The 16,672-nt window shown below is 33.7% G+C and overlaps 2 protein-coding genes across 2 annotated transcripts; both read right to left on the bottom strand.

The window, feature by feature from the left end:
• Window positions 1-5,724: 5,724 nt before the first annotated feature.
• Window positions 5,725-6,927, bottom strand: LOC146940952 (protein NOI4-like). The gene is made up of 3 exons (XM_085754725.1): window positions 6,734-6,927; window positions 6,116-6,328; window positions 5,725-6,010 (listed from the first exon to the last, which is right to left on the bottom strand). The coding sequence occupies exons 1-3, from the start codon at window positions 6,740-6,742 to the stop codon at window positions 5,984-5,986; spliced, it is 249 nt and encodes an 82-aa protein (XP_085610851.1). The 5' UTR covers window positions 6,743-6,927; the 3' UTR covers window positions 5,725-5,983.
• A 747-nt stretch (window positions 6,928-7,674) lies between these two features.
• Window positions 7,675-15,439, bottom strand: TNO1 (TGN-related, localized SYP41 interacting protein). The gene is made up of 8 exons (XM_085754724.1): window positions 15,139-15,439; window positions 14,759-15,049; window positions 11,382-14,663; window positions 10,254-11,076; window positions 9,506-10,146; window positions 8,941-9,088; window positions 8,784-8,865; window positions 7,675-8,192 (listed from the first exon to the last, which is right to left on the bottom strand). Exons 1-8 carry the CDS (start codon window positions 15,235-15,237, stop codon window positions 8,090-8,092), a joined length of 5,469 nt encoding a protein of 1,822 aa, XP_085610850.1. The 5' UTR covers window positions 15,238-15,439; the 3' UTR covers window positions 7,675-8,089.
• Between the last annotated feature and the right edge of the window lie 1,233 nt (window positions 15,440-16,672).

Below are 16,672 nucleotides of genomic sequence, written 5' to 3'. Positions count from 1 at the left end.
ATTAACTTCTATCCCTCAAGTATGAGACTATCCACTTCAGGGATCTACCACTAGGAACCTCTTCTGCTTCCTCATAGTCAAATCGGGATATGATGCAATCGATGAACCTTATGGGGTAGTCAACACTGGTGTGCATTTATCCATTGAACAAAGATCAACCACACAAATGAAAATGATACTAGACTATGCTTGGCGTAGGTGTTCATACTAAAGAATAAACATTTAACTTACCAAAAATTGAGGCTCGATTAAAAAAAAACACAACATTTAAAAGTGTCTAATAAACACGTATTTTGTTAACTCCACAAATCACATAAGAGTTTATCCATGATTAAATCCATCAAAAACCAAAAGTGAAGGGATTTAAATTACTAGAGATTAATTTTAAAATATTGCATGAAAGTGAACAACATCTTAAACCTTAAATTTAATATAAAACTTAAACATATACTCTTATATTGGTCATCTTTCTTTTTTTAGCAGAAAGAGGTAGCAGGATGACTGCTAACCTCTAAACTTCATTAAGAAAAGAGAAAAAAATACAAAAATAGACTTGATGCATCAACTATGAAACTTTATTGGTCATCTCACTTATATGTTTGTCAACATCTACTCTTGCATCAACTATGGAACTTTAAGTCAAAATTGACACATTAACATATTTCCCTTATGTGCGAGACTTGATGCATTTGTGATTTGGTGACATAGGCACACCATGGTAAAAAAGGTGGATTGATGGTGGATTATGTAGGTTTATGTTCCCATATTTAATGAAAAGAGAGAAAGGAAATTAGAAAAGGAAAGAATATGAAAAAGCAATTTGAACATGAGAGAAATGATAAGGAAAAAAATAGTTTGTATTTTGTCTGTGGAGGTATTAGGAATAGAGTGAGTTATTGGTAATTTTATGGGTTAGTTGAAGAAATTGGAGATTTATGAGTAGTTTTTACCAAAAAAATAGATTCAATTAAAAAAGTCCCACATCATTTTAAAATGTCTCTTTGTCAACTCAACATAAAACATTTGTATTTTTCATTGTCAGATTCCACGAAAGACTAAAAGTGAAGGTGCAATAACAACCAACAACAACCAAGTCTTATCCTCACTAAGTGGAGTTGTCTATAGAGATTCAATTTTTTAATTTTTTATTTTTTTTATGTTTGTTGTAGATGTTGACACAACCTTCTTTTATTTTATTTGGGATTGGGACCAAGGCTACCATCAAAAAGATTAAAGTTCAAAAGTGGATGTATTTGAAAGAACATAGGTTGAATAAAAGCAATTGCATGAAAGTGAGCGTCATCCAAAAACTTTTATTTAATATAAAAAATTAAGCAAAGAACATCCAAAAACTAAGATAACAATTTATCATAATGTATGGAGCTCCGATGGAGCCTGTAATGACTTGGATCATCACATTTGGCTAAGAGAAACCCCATAAGTGAGATTGACACCACAACTTCATCCAAAACCTTAAGACATTAGGTATATTTGTCATTTAACTTATTTGTTGCTCAATATATACTCTTGCATCCAATGTAGAAGTTTTACTTACAAATGACACATTACCATCCCTCCCTTAAGTGTGAGATTCTTTGTGTCTATGATATGGTGAGGTAGCAAAATAAGATAAGAGGAACAACATGGTAAAAAAATGTGAGTTGGTGGCTATTTCATAGAAGGGTGTCTTTGTTCCTTTCTTTAATGTGGAGATAGAAAGTAAATTAAAAAAAGAAAGAAGAAAAAGGAATTTGAACAAGAGAGGAATGATAAGAAGTAAAACTAAAGAGAGTGTGTTTTATCTATGACAATATAATTAAGAGATTCAATTGTTGGTAATTTTATGAATTTATTTAAGGAATTGGAAATTACTGGGTAATTATGCTACCAAAATAATAGATTCATTAAAAATGTCGCATCAATTTAAAATGTCTAATAAACAGGTATTTTGTCAACGTAGCAGAACACATCTACATTTTTCCATTGTCAAATCATACCAAAGACCAAAAGTGAAGGAATTTAAAATAATAGAGGTTGAATAAAAATTTGCTTGAAAGCGAATGACATCCTAAAACTAAAATTTAAAATAAAAATTAAACAAATGACACCCAAAAACTAACAAAACAAATCATTATAATGTTACGACTTCCATTGGAACCTACATTGGGTTGTATCATCATATTAGTCAAAGAGCAACAACACAAGTGAGATTGACATCACTTCTTCACCCAAAGTCCTAAAGCATTAGGTATATGGATAATCTCCCTCATATGTTTCTCAACGTCTACTCTTGCATCCAATGTCAAATTTTAACTCATAATTGACAGATTAACATATCTCCATTAAGAGACTCTCCGTGTCTGTGATAGACCATCAAGAAGCACTCCATCCGCTTTCCACAATGTTGAACCGGGATATGATACCACCTCTGGGCTTTATAGGGGAGTCAACATTGATGTGATTCGACACATTACAGAAAGAGAAACCACACAAGTGAGAACAATACCACATCTTCATCGAAAAATTGAAGACTAAAATATGAGTTTTATTAATTTATTTGTTGTTCAACCTCCACTTTTTTATTCAATATTGAACTTTAACCGACACTTGATACATCAGAGCATTTTCTCCCTCAAATATGACGAAATTCTAGCCCGTGCTTGACACGGGTGTCCATTTGGGGCGTTTGACACTTGATAATGTATCGTTATTGTTTTGAGGCGTTTGACCGAACCATGCGCGATATAATGTCTTATGATGGTGTCGATAATACAGACAAACCATTTGGGGGTCTTTCTGTGGTTTTGGACGGTGATTTCAGACAAATTTTGCCAGTGATAAGAAAAGGATGCAGAAAAGACATTCTTGCTCATCCATCAACTCATCAAAGTTGTGGAGTCACTGTAAGGTCCTCACACTTACAACAAATATGCGTTTACGTGCTTCAACCGTTCGTGTCGAGCAAGATGAGATAAGAAAGTTTGTCGATTGGATGCTTTCAATTGGAGATTGAATAGGATCCACCAACGAGAGTGAATAAATTAACGTACCCATTCCTGATGAGTTGTTGATAAAAGATTCCTCTGATTTGTTGCATTCTCTGGTTGATTTTGTATATCCGAATTTTTTCGCAAAACATGAAGATCTCAGATTTTTTTTCCAAGCACGGGGGATACTTGCTCCCACGTTGAACGCAGTTGACCACGTAAACAAATTTCTTCTATCATTGGTTCCAGGAGACAAAAAGGTATATACCAGTTCTGATTTGGTTTACAAATCAGACAAGAATAGTGAGGTACAAAGCGAATAGTTTACCACCGAATTCTTAAACAATATCAAGTTTTCCGGTATTCCAAACCACAAGTTGAGATTTAAAGTTGGATGTCGAGTTATGTTGATGAGGAACATTGATCAAGGAACTGAATTGTGCAATGTGACTAGGTTGATTATAGACAATCTTGGGAAGAACTTTACCGGTGTAACTGTTATTACCAAAAAAAATGCTGGTGAAAAAGTAATTATTCCAATACTGAACTTAGTTCCAGGTGATCTTGAACTGCCTTTCAAATTTACTATGAGACAATTCCTGTTGGCTGTGTGTTTTGCAATGACAATAAATAAAAGTCAGGGTTAGTCGTTGTCTCATGTTGAAATCTATCTTTCCAAACCGGTTTTTACTCATGGAGAGTTGTATGTCGCTGTGTCAAGAGTCACTTCCAAAAAGGGATTGAAAATGCTTATACTGGATGAAGAAAATCGCGTGTGTACTGAGACCACTAATGTTGTGTACCGTGATGTTTTTTGGAATGTTTAACCTGTCGTTCTTGATGACGCAGGTGGGTATGAGTTTTTTTTTCTCTTTTAAACTTCGTTGTAATATATATTTTTTATTTGGATATGAATTGGTTGTTTCTACTTGCAACCATTCTAATAGTTGCGTAAATAAAGAAAGAGTAATAGATTGGTCATGTAGATAAACTACAATTCTGGAACTAACAATTAAGATCACACTTCTTATTTCAATGTATAAAATCCAATGACATTTATTGGTGTGCAAAGAACAGGCCGAGGGATCAATTTGTTATAGGGACTAATATGTTATATGGAGTATTATTTTTGATCCTTTTTGACAATATTTTTGATCTCATGTACCTTCAGGTGCTGTCTGCTTTAGGTGAGGTGATAGCATTCAGATGTACATAGGCTGACGTTAATGGAATTTCTATGACATTGAAATATCATTGACCAATTGCAATAGGTGCAATGCCTTCTCTTCGACTCCAAAATTTGACTGATACATTAAGGTGTTTATCTACTGAGACTTTGGTTTTTCTATTATATGGTAGAGCAACTTCAATATTCTCATACTCAGTTTAATTTTATTTATAATGTCAGTATCCTTCTGATCATTGTCTAATGTAAACCGTACTCTTTCAGTGACTATATTATCAACTATATACTCTGCTTCATTTTTTATACAATATGCTATATATCCGTCTTTTTTTTCTTTGTTCTTTGGAGCGCCTATGTCTATGTGCATGCACATGACAATTTTGTAGTCCTTTTTCAAGCCTTTTCTGTTGTGTTTTTATAATATGCTTAGTTAAAAAATGCGATAGATAGTTGGTGTCTTTGTCGTTGTTTGTTATACTTATTTGTTACACGATTGAATAATTACAAATTCGTGTTGGATGTTAAGATGAATCAAGTGTATGCACGATATTAACTTTGTATATATAAGGGTATCCGCTATAGAAATCATGGAATTTGAAAGAAACTACATATAAGGGCATCTGATAGAGACGATTCGTTGGATAGGGACAATTAATTGTATATGCAGCGGTAGGCCTCAAGACTCCAACACCCCCAGTTATATGCAGAACATAAAAAAAAAAAAGACTCATGTCTCCATAATAAATTTTAGCCAGCCATGTAAAATATTCCGGCATTAAATACTAATATTTCGACGTTGCATCCGTTAAATCATTCCTGTTTAACAATACAAAAATCCAAATAACTATATACGTGTTGATATTTGTATATATAAGCAATCGAAAATACGATAACAATGCGTTCTATTTATATATTGTGTATAAAATAATGAATTTGCTATTTAATTAGATTTTATATAAAAAAAAAATAGTCGTAATTCTAGCCCGTGCTTGGCACGGGATTCCAAGCTAGTTAATATTATAAAGCAAAAGACGATTAATGTGAATGAATAAGAAAATAAGTCTTTCATCTAGAAGCCCACGAGTTGGGAATTTAATTATCAGCATCGCTAAATCTAGTCTAGTTTAGTTTATAGAACTACTACGTCATAAGGTCATGCATATGGTATTTATTTGTGTGTATTCAACTTTCAACCAACAAGTGCTGTAAATCCCTCAAAAAATCAACGATAGTTGGTCAGCAGTCAACATTAATACAAATTATGTATGCTTCTGGTGTTAATTAATCCCATTTTGTCTTCGTTGAACCAGAAAGATATTATAAAAAAAGATTTTATAATAAAGCTATGTATCCATATCGTACCAAGTACTGGTACTATAAAAGAAGGTAAAACGGTTGATAAACGTATCGTATTATTATACTCCCTTAAAAAAACAGTAATACATCACATTATACTATCATCAGCAATTTCCTGAAGAAAAAGAATAGTACTACTACATTATACTATCATCAGCAAAATTAATTATGAAGAAAGCAACAAATAAAAAGCCATTGTTTCTCAAAGCAATATATACCAAAAATGTTGAATTGATTAGCGTATATATTTACAATTAAACTTTGGATGTTGCTTAGGAGTATAATAAAGTAGCCTGATGCATAAAATCAACACCTAAAAGCTACACCGATGATTTGAGCAAGCTGAACTATTTTTTCCATTCTTTGTTTCTCCCCCTTTGCCTCGTATTGATGAGATTAATTGTAATCACATGTGCCGACATCAAAAAACATATATGCGTCTTTATATCGTTGTCTAAGAGCCAAAGCATAACCATTTTTTCTGCACACAAAACCAATTGCAAATAAATCACCCAGCTTCACAATAAACCAACACAATTTATTAATTGCTTATTGTCATCAATAATAGAAGTTTACTAATAGGTACCTTTGAGGAAGCCTTTAAATTTTTATTATTATCGTTGGTGCGACCGGTACGAGAGTCATATCGTCGTTGTGAAGGAAATCTTCCTGATGCAGAAGCAATTTTCTTGTCATCTCTGGCTTTGTTGAATATGACAGTGAACCCTTCAGCAGAGGATGGATCATTTACATCCCATTCTCCAAATTTAGGTAGAGGCTTTCCATCTTGTTCTGAATACTGCACATACATTGTGTCATCAATACCAAAATAATTGATTGATTGAAAATTAAACTCTTCAATTTAACATTTGTTGCTTAGACATCACGTTAACTTTTGTTTTAAGCAGCACCAAATAATTAAAATAATATATAGCCAATTTTTTTTCCTAATTTCATAGAAAGAACAAAAACATGTTTCTTTAACAATTTTTTGTTGAAAAAAAGACATTCAATGATCGGATTAATGTTAACAAAATAAAAAAATTTTGCCAATGTTAACAAAATAATGATTGAATACGGATTCAATACACATTCCTTCCATAAAGCTTTATTTTATTCTTAAAGAGAATAATAAATGACATAACCAAAAACCAACATGCATTGCATGATAATTGAAAAAGATGGAGAGGGAAAAAGATCATACCGAAGCCATAAGATTGAAGCTGCTTTTTGATGATATTCAACAACACCAGAAATTATTAGAAGATGATTAGAATTATGAGTAAAACGAATGGAGATTAATTAAAAAAGAAATAAAAGGGTTGAGGTTCTGGAATTGAATAAGAAAAAGCTGAAATACAACATTTTATATAAATGCTGCAGAATGAGAAACAAACTGCAGCGAAAACTAGCTGTTGGGTTTACCTTAATATTATTATACTATTATTACAGCTATTTTAATCTACATTTTTAACAATATTAACCCTCTAATAACACTCTGTTTCCGTTAAAAAGTCACCGATAACTATTTATGGTAAATAAATCAACATTTTTTTTTTTGAGGAAGGTAAATAAATCAACATATTATCCATATAATTAGGACAACTGTCAACAGAAATTATTAAAAAAAAAAAACGAAGATTCTTGCAAAAGGTGGCAACAGTGTTAATCAATATAATTAATACTTCTTTTTTTAATTTTTATATAAAAGAAGGAAAATATAATCTGTATTTTGATGTACATATGTTTTTATTTTAGAGGATGTACATAAAATTATGTTGTTGAACAAATATATGTAAATATAGAGCAATGCTGTTTATCAAGAAAAAAATTATTAATAAATTGTCCCGAAATTAATGTTAGCCAATAAAATATCAGCCTGGCCGGAAATCATGGGGTGGTGGGTGTCATATATATATTTTTTATGAAACTTTAATAAATAAGATTAAAATCTAAGGGTGATTATTCTGCCATGTCATTCTTGAATTCATCAAGAAAATCCATTCTTGATATCTAGCATTTTCCGTAAATAAAACGTGGAAGATAAAAGTAATTGTTTAAATTAAAAATTAAAAAATGATAAAATATTTCTAAGTCGATGTGAAATACCCATGCTTAAATTCAAAGGCATCATTGAAACAAATATCTTCAATTAGTTTCAGTATGTTTTTATTCATTGCTTGAGATAGAAATGGGTCACTCTTAAAATATCTCTAGTTTTATTATTATACTAACAAGTGAAAAAAATTCATCTACCTATTTCCTACCTACCACATCCCTTAAATTTGAAACAAATGTAGGGCAAATACAATGTAAGGGTTGCAATTGAAATAAAAATAATTGAAGCCTATCAAAAACTGAACCCAGACATGAAAACTATAATCTCTGAATCCCTAAAATGTGATTGCAGAGAACTATTAGAGGGCATGATAAGACTAAAGAAAAACAGGGTAGGCTTCATTCAGAAGCAAAAGGACATTTACTATATCTATCTACATTATAATTTGCAGATGCAGGACATAAGTGTTGAGTAGTCCAGATTGTTTAGAGCACAATTTTTCTACAATATCGTCCCCAGTAGCCATAAATGCATGATTAGCAAATAGCCAATGAGTCCTAATCTTGCTCTGGGACGATTCATAAGAGCCCCACTACCGGATACCCTGCATAAAGAAATCAAGCCCAACATAAGTGTGTTTGGTAGCATTAAAAAATTTAACGGTAAAAATGACTGAATTTTTCATGATAAATAAATAAAACTTTTAAATTTTGAGGTATTGAAATTGAATTAATGGAACTATTAGCATTTGATATAATAATGTGGAATTACAAAATATTCAACATTTAGTTATTTAAATAAAATGTTTTCTACCATTTTACCTTCAAATGTTCTTAAACAAGCCTGCAATTTATTTATTCCAAGGATGGTAACATACCCTGCATCAGTTTAATAGTCTACTACATCTATACATGTTCCATTTAAGGATCTTTCCCAGTGAGTGTAAGCATCTTCTAGGTCCTACCACTAAACATCATCTCAAGTCTAGAGTTAAGTTGTTTGAGATTCTAGGCAAAACACCACCTTAAGGATTTTAGATCATCTGAGTTCAACATTGCAAATAAGCAACATCTATTTTTGCCATGTAAATTTGAAGAGTGCTTCCATGGTTACAAGTTAAAATGCTGAAACAGGCAATTTTAAATGCTCCTACTTTACCAAAGGTAAAAATGATATACAGAAAATAACAACTTACCAGATTCCATCAATACGATCTGCAATGAGCTTTCCTTGCTTCGGTACGAATCCAGAAGTGTTCAGAGACTTGAACGCATGACCTGCAAAGTAATCTATTATTAAGTATTCATGTTTTAAAATCAAACAATTTACAATGATGAGAAACTAGTAAGTACCTTTATCATCATCGGTATCAGCACTGTTGATTAAATGATCAGACTCCACACCAATATCAAGAGCAAGATGGTCACTAGATCCTTTTCGCATATTTCGCACGTGAGCAGCCGATGGGACAGGAGATAACGGTTTTTTGCCAAGAGATCCCTGTGTACATAAGCAAACTCTTTATATATGCACTTAATCACTTCGATATTTTCTTTTGGCAGCTAGAAAAAAAAAAAAATTCAGCTTTGAGAATGCAGCACCACAATAAATTAGTAACAGATAAAACAAGAGTGATAAACCAGGAAACAAATAAAGTTCCAATATAAGGCTAAATTCCTAATTCATCAGCTCAAATCCAGGAATCAAATAAAGCACTAACAGACATATCTAAATGATGTATTTCTGTCAACTATCAATCACTTCGACCCATCTATATAATGGCACAAAAAACTGATATGAAATAAGTTCTATTCTCAATGTAACAACAACTAAACATTTAGATTGAAATGGTCCTGTAGAACCTGATATTGGATCATGTAAAAAATTTAAGCTAAGAAAACTGTTAAAATATAACACCTCTTCAACTTCAGTTATCTCGGAGCCAGCAGGCAATGAAGGTGCTTCATATATGCTCCTTTCCTGGACAATTTCTGGCTGAGAAATCCTATCTTGAATCGAATCTTCAAGTAATTTAACCTTGGTCGTTAAGTCATCAATAACCTTCTGACTTCCAACTAATTTAATACCAAGTTCATGGGCCTTAGATTTTGAATTTTCAGATTCTGAAAGAATGGCAATGATATGCTTTTCCAATTGCGGCAATAATTCTCTAAAACCTTTAGATTGTCTATCTACAACCCAGTTGTTGGCTCCCAAAACATCTATTATTTTTTCTAAGACAGACGTCAATTCAGATAGTTCATTCTTGATCATTTTTGAGTCTTCACAGTGTCTATTGAGTTGTTTAACTTCTTCCTTTAGATCCTTAATTTCAAGGGCCTTAGTTTCGAGGATTGATTGCGTCTCTTTTTTATCATGAGATAGAGAATTTATTTGATGATGCAACCTAGTAACACTATCAATAATGTAAAAGAGCTTCTTCACAGGGTCCGAAGTATGTGACTCCATACTATCTTCAGATTCTACAATAGGGATTTCAATCCTATCTATCTTGTCAAAGATATCTCTCAACTGAGATGTTGAAAGGATGGAGCTTTCTGCCAACGCAAAAAGGAAAATCTAGTCAGAACTAAGTAAATCAACAAATGCACGTTAAAAATAAATTCAACATGGTTAGGTCAAAACAGATTTCGACACTTTATACCTTCTTTTTCCAACGAAGCACTGTGCATTGATGAAATCTCTGCCTCTTTGTCCTTTAATTTTTCTTCTAGGACATGATAATGCTCTACCTTATCCTTAAGCTCAGTGCATGCATTTTCGAGTGATTGAATATCAGACTCCAACTGCAAAACTTTGTTCTTATTTAAGTCTCTCTCCTCTGTAGCCAATTCAAAAGCAACTGTTGTTTCGTTCAATTTGGTCTGCAAATCTCTAACTGTTGCATCTACTTGCTCACTTTTAAATTTGAACTGTCTAATCAAAGTTTGAACTTCTCCAGAAGCATTTATCAACTTTCTTGAAGCGTCTGCATATGTGTTGTTCTTATGATGTTCTACTTGTTCATCTGCTTTGTGGTTTAGCTTCTCAACCTCAAAAGGGGAGCCAAGTTGCCCAAGATTTTGGTGAACTTCCTTCTGAAGTTCACTGGTAGAATCAGTGCATGCAGACAGCAATAAACTGATATCGTTCTCTAAAGTGGCAATCATATTATCCTTTTCTTCGTTCAACTTTGTCACGCTATTTGCCTTTTCTTTCATAACTTCCACGTGCTCAACAATAGCCATTATATTAGACTCTGTTTCCAGTAGTTTTCCATGGAGAGGAGAAATAAAGGCATCGATAGAATCAGAAAATTCATCAAACTTATCTGCAATATGTTCATTTCTCAACTGAAATCCTTTCACAATCTTTCCAAATGATGAAATTATGGTGTCAATATCAATTCCATTAATCTCTCTGTTGTCCAGTTTGACTTCAAATTTTTCAAGGCCATCTGAAAAAGATTTTCTCAGAGGTGGATCTTCCTGGAACAAAAAACATCACATATACAATCAAAATATTTACAAGAGTGATACAGGATAACTGAACAGACCCAAAAGCATTGGGAACAACACATATTTGATCCCAAAAGCCCCGTGTAATTTTCATGGGATTGAGTACATAATTCAAATCATTATGTATTATTCACCAGACTTTTCTAATTATTTGTGGACACATATCATAGTGGTCGAAAGATTTAGATGGCAAATATATGTAGATTAAATCAAAACAGTATCAAATACACAACTTGAGAAAATAACCGGCTAAAAAAGGATAGTAAGAATGCTACCTCCATCTCAAGGTGCCCTCCAGAATCCTTAGCGGACAGGGAAATATGGTTTCTTACTTTGCTCACAATGAGATCCACATTCTTCAGGGTCTCACATTTTCTCTCAAAGCATTGTTTTATCCTGAGAAATAGAGTATTGTCTTTCATAAGCACCTGAAGATCGTTAAGGAATCCAATGAGCTCTAGAGATTTGTTCTCTAAGCTGCCATTCTTTCCAGCTAACTCATCCATGTATGAATTTAACTTTAAATTGAGCGAAGATATCTCCTGTTTGGCAATTTTATTTGCATCTTCCAGGGTAGAAATATCATCTTTCGCCTTCAACAATGCATCTTCCAGTGATTTGATAGTTTCAGAGGAACCTACCAACTTGCTAGCATTATTTGCTGCTTCATCTTGCAGCTTCTTCAATTCATTTTCCAATTCAGTCTTGACAACTTGATCAGCATTATTCTTTTCAGTCAATAAATTCACCTTACTCTCAACCTGAGATAGTTCAACTTCTAGATCCTTTATGGTACTGCTGGCCTCTGATAGTTCTCTTGTCTGCCTGTCTGCTTCATCTGTAACTCTCTCTAACTCTGTCTCTGCAGCAACTCTAGATACCTGAGCCTGCTCTTTCTCCTCGGAAAGAACAGAAATATCTTTTTCTGCCTGTGATAAAGCGTCTTCAAGTGACTTACTAGTACTGCAAACTTCAGCAACTTTTTCTTTAACTTTCTGCAACTCTTCCACAACTTTTTCTTTCTCGTGTTCTAACTCTGCCTTTTCTTCAGCAAGTTGAGAAACACTTCCCTCTGAAGAAGATAATCTTTGCCCGTGGGAGCTTACAGTTTCTTGGGCTTCTGCCAATTTAGCTTCAAGTATACTGGCCTCCTCCTTTACCAACTGCAACTGTTGCTCTACATGTATCTTAGCTTCTTGGCATTCATTGACATAACCAGCAAGCCATTTCACCTTTTCCATAGGTTCACCAAAAACTGGATCAACTGGAAGAGCAATACCATCAATGCACTCCATCACTCTCTGTAACATGTTATTGCTCTCCATCAAGAACTGTTCAAACTGATTCCTTTCCCTTTTTATTTCCAAAAGATCAGCCTCTAGCTTTGGAATGCTTTCCAAATCACTGGACAATCTATTGATCTCATCATTGTATTCAGAAACTACAGACTCTTGCTTCTGCAAATCAACCTTCAACTGCTCAATCTCTGAGTTCTTTTCGTTTATGAGACCTTGTAGATTGTCCCTATCTCTTTCCGAATCATTAGACAATCTATTGATCTCGTCCTTGTATTCAGAAACTACAGACTCTTGCTTCTGCAAATCAACCTTCAACTGATCGATCTCTGAGTTCTTTTCATTTATGAGACCTTGTTGATTGTCCCTATCTCTTTCCGAATCACTGGACAATCTATTGATCTCATCCTTGTATTCATAAACTATAGATTCTTGCTTCTGCAAATCAACCTTCAACTGCTCAATCTCTGAGTTCTTTTCATTTATAAGACTTTGTAGATTGTCCCTATCTCTTTCCAAATCAATGGACAATCTATTGATCTCATCCTTGTATTCAGAAACTACAGATTCTTGCTTCTGCAAATCAACCTGCAACTGCTCAATCTCTGAGTTTTTTTCGTTTATAAGACCTTTTAGATTGTCCCTATCTTGAACCAATCCCTTTCCTTTCTTAACTGCCATGGACAACTTGTCCCTAAGCATGCCAGTCTTCTCCTCTGATCGTTCAAGGTCTTTCAGCAGAGAACTCCTTTCTTCTTTCAGTGCTATAACTTCGTCAGATACCACTTTTAACTCATTGGCCAGTTTATTCACATCTGATCTAATTAGAATATCTTCTTCCAGTATATCCTCGTAGAGGTTTAAGCCCTGATCCCTAACATACAGAAGACTTTGAACCCTTTCAAACAATTCGGGGTCAATATGAGATGCTCTGGTGAGGGTACCATTCTGCCCTTTTACTTTTTGAAAGCATAAGTCAATGATCATCAAAGTGTTAGAAGAGAATTGATCAATTCCTTCATCTTCCATGTTTAGACCAGAAAAATCTACTAACATTTTCACAATCTGATCTTTCTCCAAAGAAATCTGACGGTTCTTGCCAACAAGTTCTCCATATTCGAACCTCAAATCTGTTAATTCAGACTGAAGGTAATCTTTTTCCTGTGAGTCTACCAAAAGCAAAATACTCAAATGATCAATACAGTTGACGGATGCTTCCTTGATTGTAGAAATTTCTTCCTGTAGAGCATAAATATCATTGCGGGCCTTGTGAGAAGAATCTATAAGCCAGTTCATTTGTGATTCTAGATCAGATGATGAAACAGGCTCTGGTAAGTCCAGTAGAGATAGAGATTCCTTCACTTTGCGTAATTCCAGGAAGGCACCCTGCAGTTTATTCCTGTCATCCACAAGCCATTGAAGTCTCTCAGGCAAATCAAGCATTTCAGGCTGATCAAGTTCGGCATGAGACAAGATTTCTTGTACTTGCTCAAAAATGGAATTATTTTGTTGTAGTGAAGTATTCAGGGATGCAACCATATTTTCACTCTGGGCCAACTCCTCTTTAGTAAGTTCAGCGGCTTCTAGTGCAGCTGACTTCTCCTGCAATTCAATTAAGCATTTCTCAAGCTCACTGGATTTACCAGCCAGAGACGTCTTTAGTGAATCTCGCTGTTGTACCAATGCCTTTCCTTTTGTCACAGCCATACTAAGTTTCTCTTTGGTATTAGCAGATTTGACCTTTTCCTGCTCAAGTTCTACTTTTATATTTCCAAGCTCAGTATTCAATGTCTCTATCACCGCCCTTTCCTTGTCAAGCTCTTCTACCAATTTCTGATTTTCGCCTTCTACATGAGACAGCTTTTCAATCAAATCATCTTCCTTTCTCTTGAGCTCCAGCAACCCACCACGAGCACCAACAAGTATGTTTCCAAATTCCTGCTCATTAGTATCCAAGCCAACCTCAGAGAATGACTGTCCAAGTTGATAAATATCAGAAAGCATTTGATTATACTTTTCAATCAAGAGTGCAGTGCTTTCCTCGATATATACTATTTTCCCACTTCTAGACTCGTCCAATACTTGCCCTTGATTAACAACACTTGCAAGAGAGGATATCGTCCTATCTATCACATTGTCAATATCACCATCCTTTTCATGTTGGGCCTCGGATGAAGCTTGCAGGATCTCATTGGATATCATTAATTGTGAAACCTTTGCATTTAGATTCTCTATCTCGCGATCCCTCACAGATAAAAGCTCCTGAATATCACCAAATTAAATAAATTAACAAAATTTTCTTTCTCGGCAACAAAATAAACAAACAAACTTTAAGTCTTTAACCTATGCTAGCACACCTGATATTCATTCACAACACTTTCTTTCTCAGCAACAGCATTCTCCAACTTCACCCGCAACTGTTCCTGCTCCCCCGCTACGCCATTATTCAATTCACCAAAATGACTCTGTTGTTGATGCATAATTTGACTTTCCTCTTCATTTTCATCAGCAGCTACAGCTTCTTCTTCCTTTTGCTTACCGTCAAACGTGATTAGCTCGTCGGGGCAATCAACAAACATGTTATCCTCTGTAGATTTAACATCTTCAGATTCTCCCAAAACTTCATCTTTTAGATCAACATGTGTTACCTGCTTCACCAAGTCCCATTAATTGATTAAAAATTAAAACTTTACATTATTCCAATTTCAATCACATATAGATTATTTGGAATATGTACCTGATTTTGATAAGTATCAATGTTTGATTCGGTATTAACCCCATTTGATTGAGAATCCGAATCCAAAATCTGCTCCGATAAGTGATTATTCTCAGACATATTGAACCGTCAAAATTCAAATACTCACTCCTTCATTCGGATCTACAGTTTCGGTTTTTTGTTTTTGAAATTTACACAATAACCTATATAAGCATTGAATCGAATCCAAAATTGAATCGAATGAATCTGAGATGAAGGAAATAAAGGAAACCCTAAAATGTAATTTGACTTAGAAAATCTGAAATAGTTGCAGAGAGTGAGTGCCAAGCAAAGTGATTAATGCGCACCTGTTTTGACGACGAAATTCGGAAGAAACAATAATAAAAATTCAAATAAGGATAAGAATTTCTACTTTTATTTTAAATGGAGCAATTATTAATTACTGTTTTATTTTTTGACAAATCTTTTTTTTCTTTTTTGGAAAGACTAATCGTTTTTTTTTTTTTGAAGAATCGTTATTAGTTAAGTATATTATTATTAATTTGACTGATAATTCAAGTCAAAAAAATTATTTTGACAGATCTTTTTCCTTCATTATTTTTTTGAGAGAAGATTTTTTTCCTTCATGTTTGCTATGTATTGTTTTTTATTTTTTTTACAAAAATTTTTCTAGGTTGGATTTCATCCATTCTAAGTAGATGTTTTTGATAGTTTGGCCTTCATGAATTTAGATTTTGTTAGTCACGAGATTTGTTGTTTATGTTGCTTTGCACAACACTGATTTACCTTTTACTTTAATTTTATTTAGAGCTGTCAAAACGGCCTACCCGGCCCGCGTCGGGCTAACCCATGACTGGGTCGAGCTTTGGCGGACCGGGCCAAAAAGGCTTGGGAGATAAATTGGCTCAAAAACATTTGTCTAAGCCCGGCCCTTTGCGGGCTACGGGCTTTCGAACCAGCACGGTTACTTAAAGTTTTTAATTAAAAAATTACATTAAAAAATATCAATCGACAAACTCGACATTTGACACAACTTGAAACTGTTTATATGACTAGTGGAGCAATGATGTTAGGAGGTGGTGTATACAGTGGCGTATCCAGGACCCTGCACCAGGGGGTGCAAATTTTTAAACCGCATTAATCATTAATATTATAAATTAATATATATTGATCTACTCATTTCTCTTAGTAACTAATTAGTATGCATCGACATCACAATGTGAACTTATTTCACACATGCGTTAAATAATGTGTTATGGCGTCATTTAATGTGAGCGAAAACACATAAGTTATCATATTCATTAATTGATATTAAAGCACATCATTGAATGCATGTGTAAAATAACTTTAGAGTATGTGCAAAGAAAGTAAACTCTTTTCTTGTTAATTTAAACTACTAAATTTACATTTGTGTTACTTTTACCCAATAAAAAATTGAGTTTTTTTTATTCTTTTTAATAAATAATCACATTAAATTTTATGATTTTTGACAAAGTGTAAATTCAAGTATTTACCACTAGGAATTCAAAAGAGTAATATCATTTACATCATATAC

Source organism: Medicago sativa, chromosome 3, assembly GCF_051527215.1.
Source record: "Medicago sativa cultivar Bolivia chromosome 3, Bolivia_mono, whole genome shotgun sequence".
In the NCBI taxonomy this organism is placed as follows: Eukaryota; Viridiplantae; Streptophyta; class Magnoliopsida; order Fabales; family Fabaceae; genus Medicago; species Medicago sativa.
This window is presented reverse-complemented; position numbering and strand designations above follow the sequence as displayed.

Coding starts and splice junctions, on each gene's coding strand:
- LOC146940952 (XM_085754725.1), bottom strand. Junction 6,011..6,115: donor ATTTAAAGGCTTCCTCAAAG/GTACCTATTAGT, acceptor TTTTGTGTGCAG/AAAAAATGGTTATGCTTTGG.
- TNO1 (XM_085754724.1), bottom strand. CDS start 15,237: ATGTCTGAGAATAATCACTTATCGGAGCAGATTTTGGATTCGGATTCT. Junction 14,664..14,758: donor GTGTTGTGAATGAATATCAG/GTGTGCTAGCAT, acceptor GGTGATATTCAG/GAGCTTTTATCTGTGAGGGA. Junction 9,089..9,505: donor AGATAACTGAAGTTGAAGAG/GTGTTATATTTT, acceptor TTATGTACACAG/GGATCTCTTGGCAAAAAACC.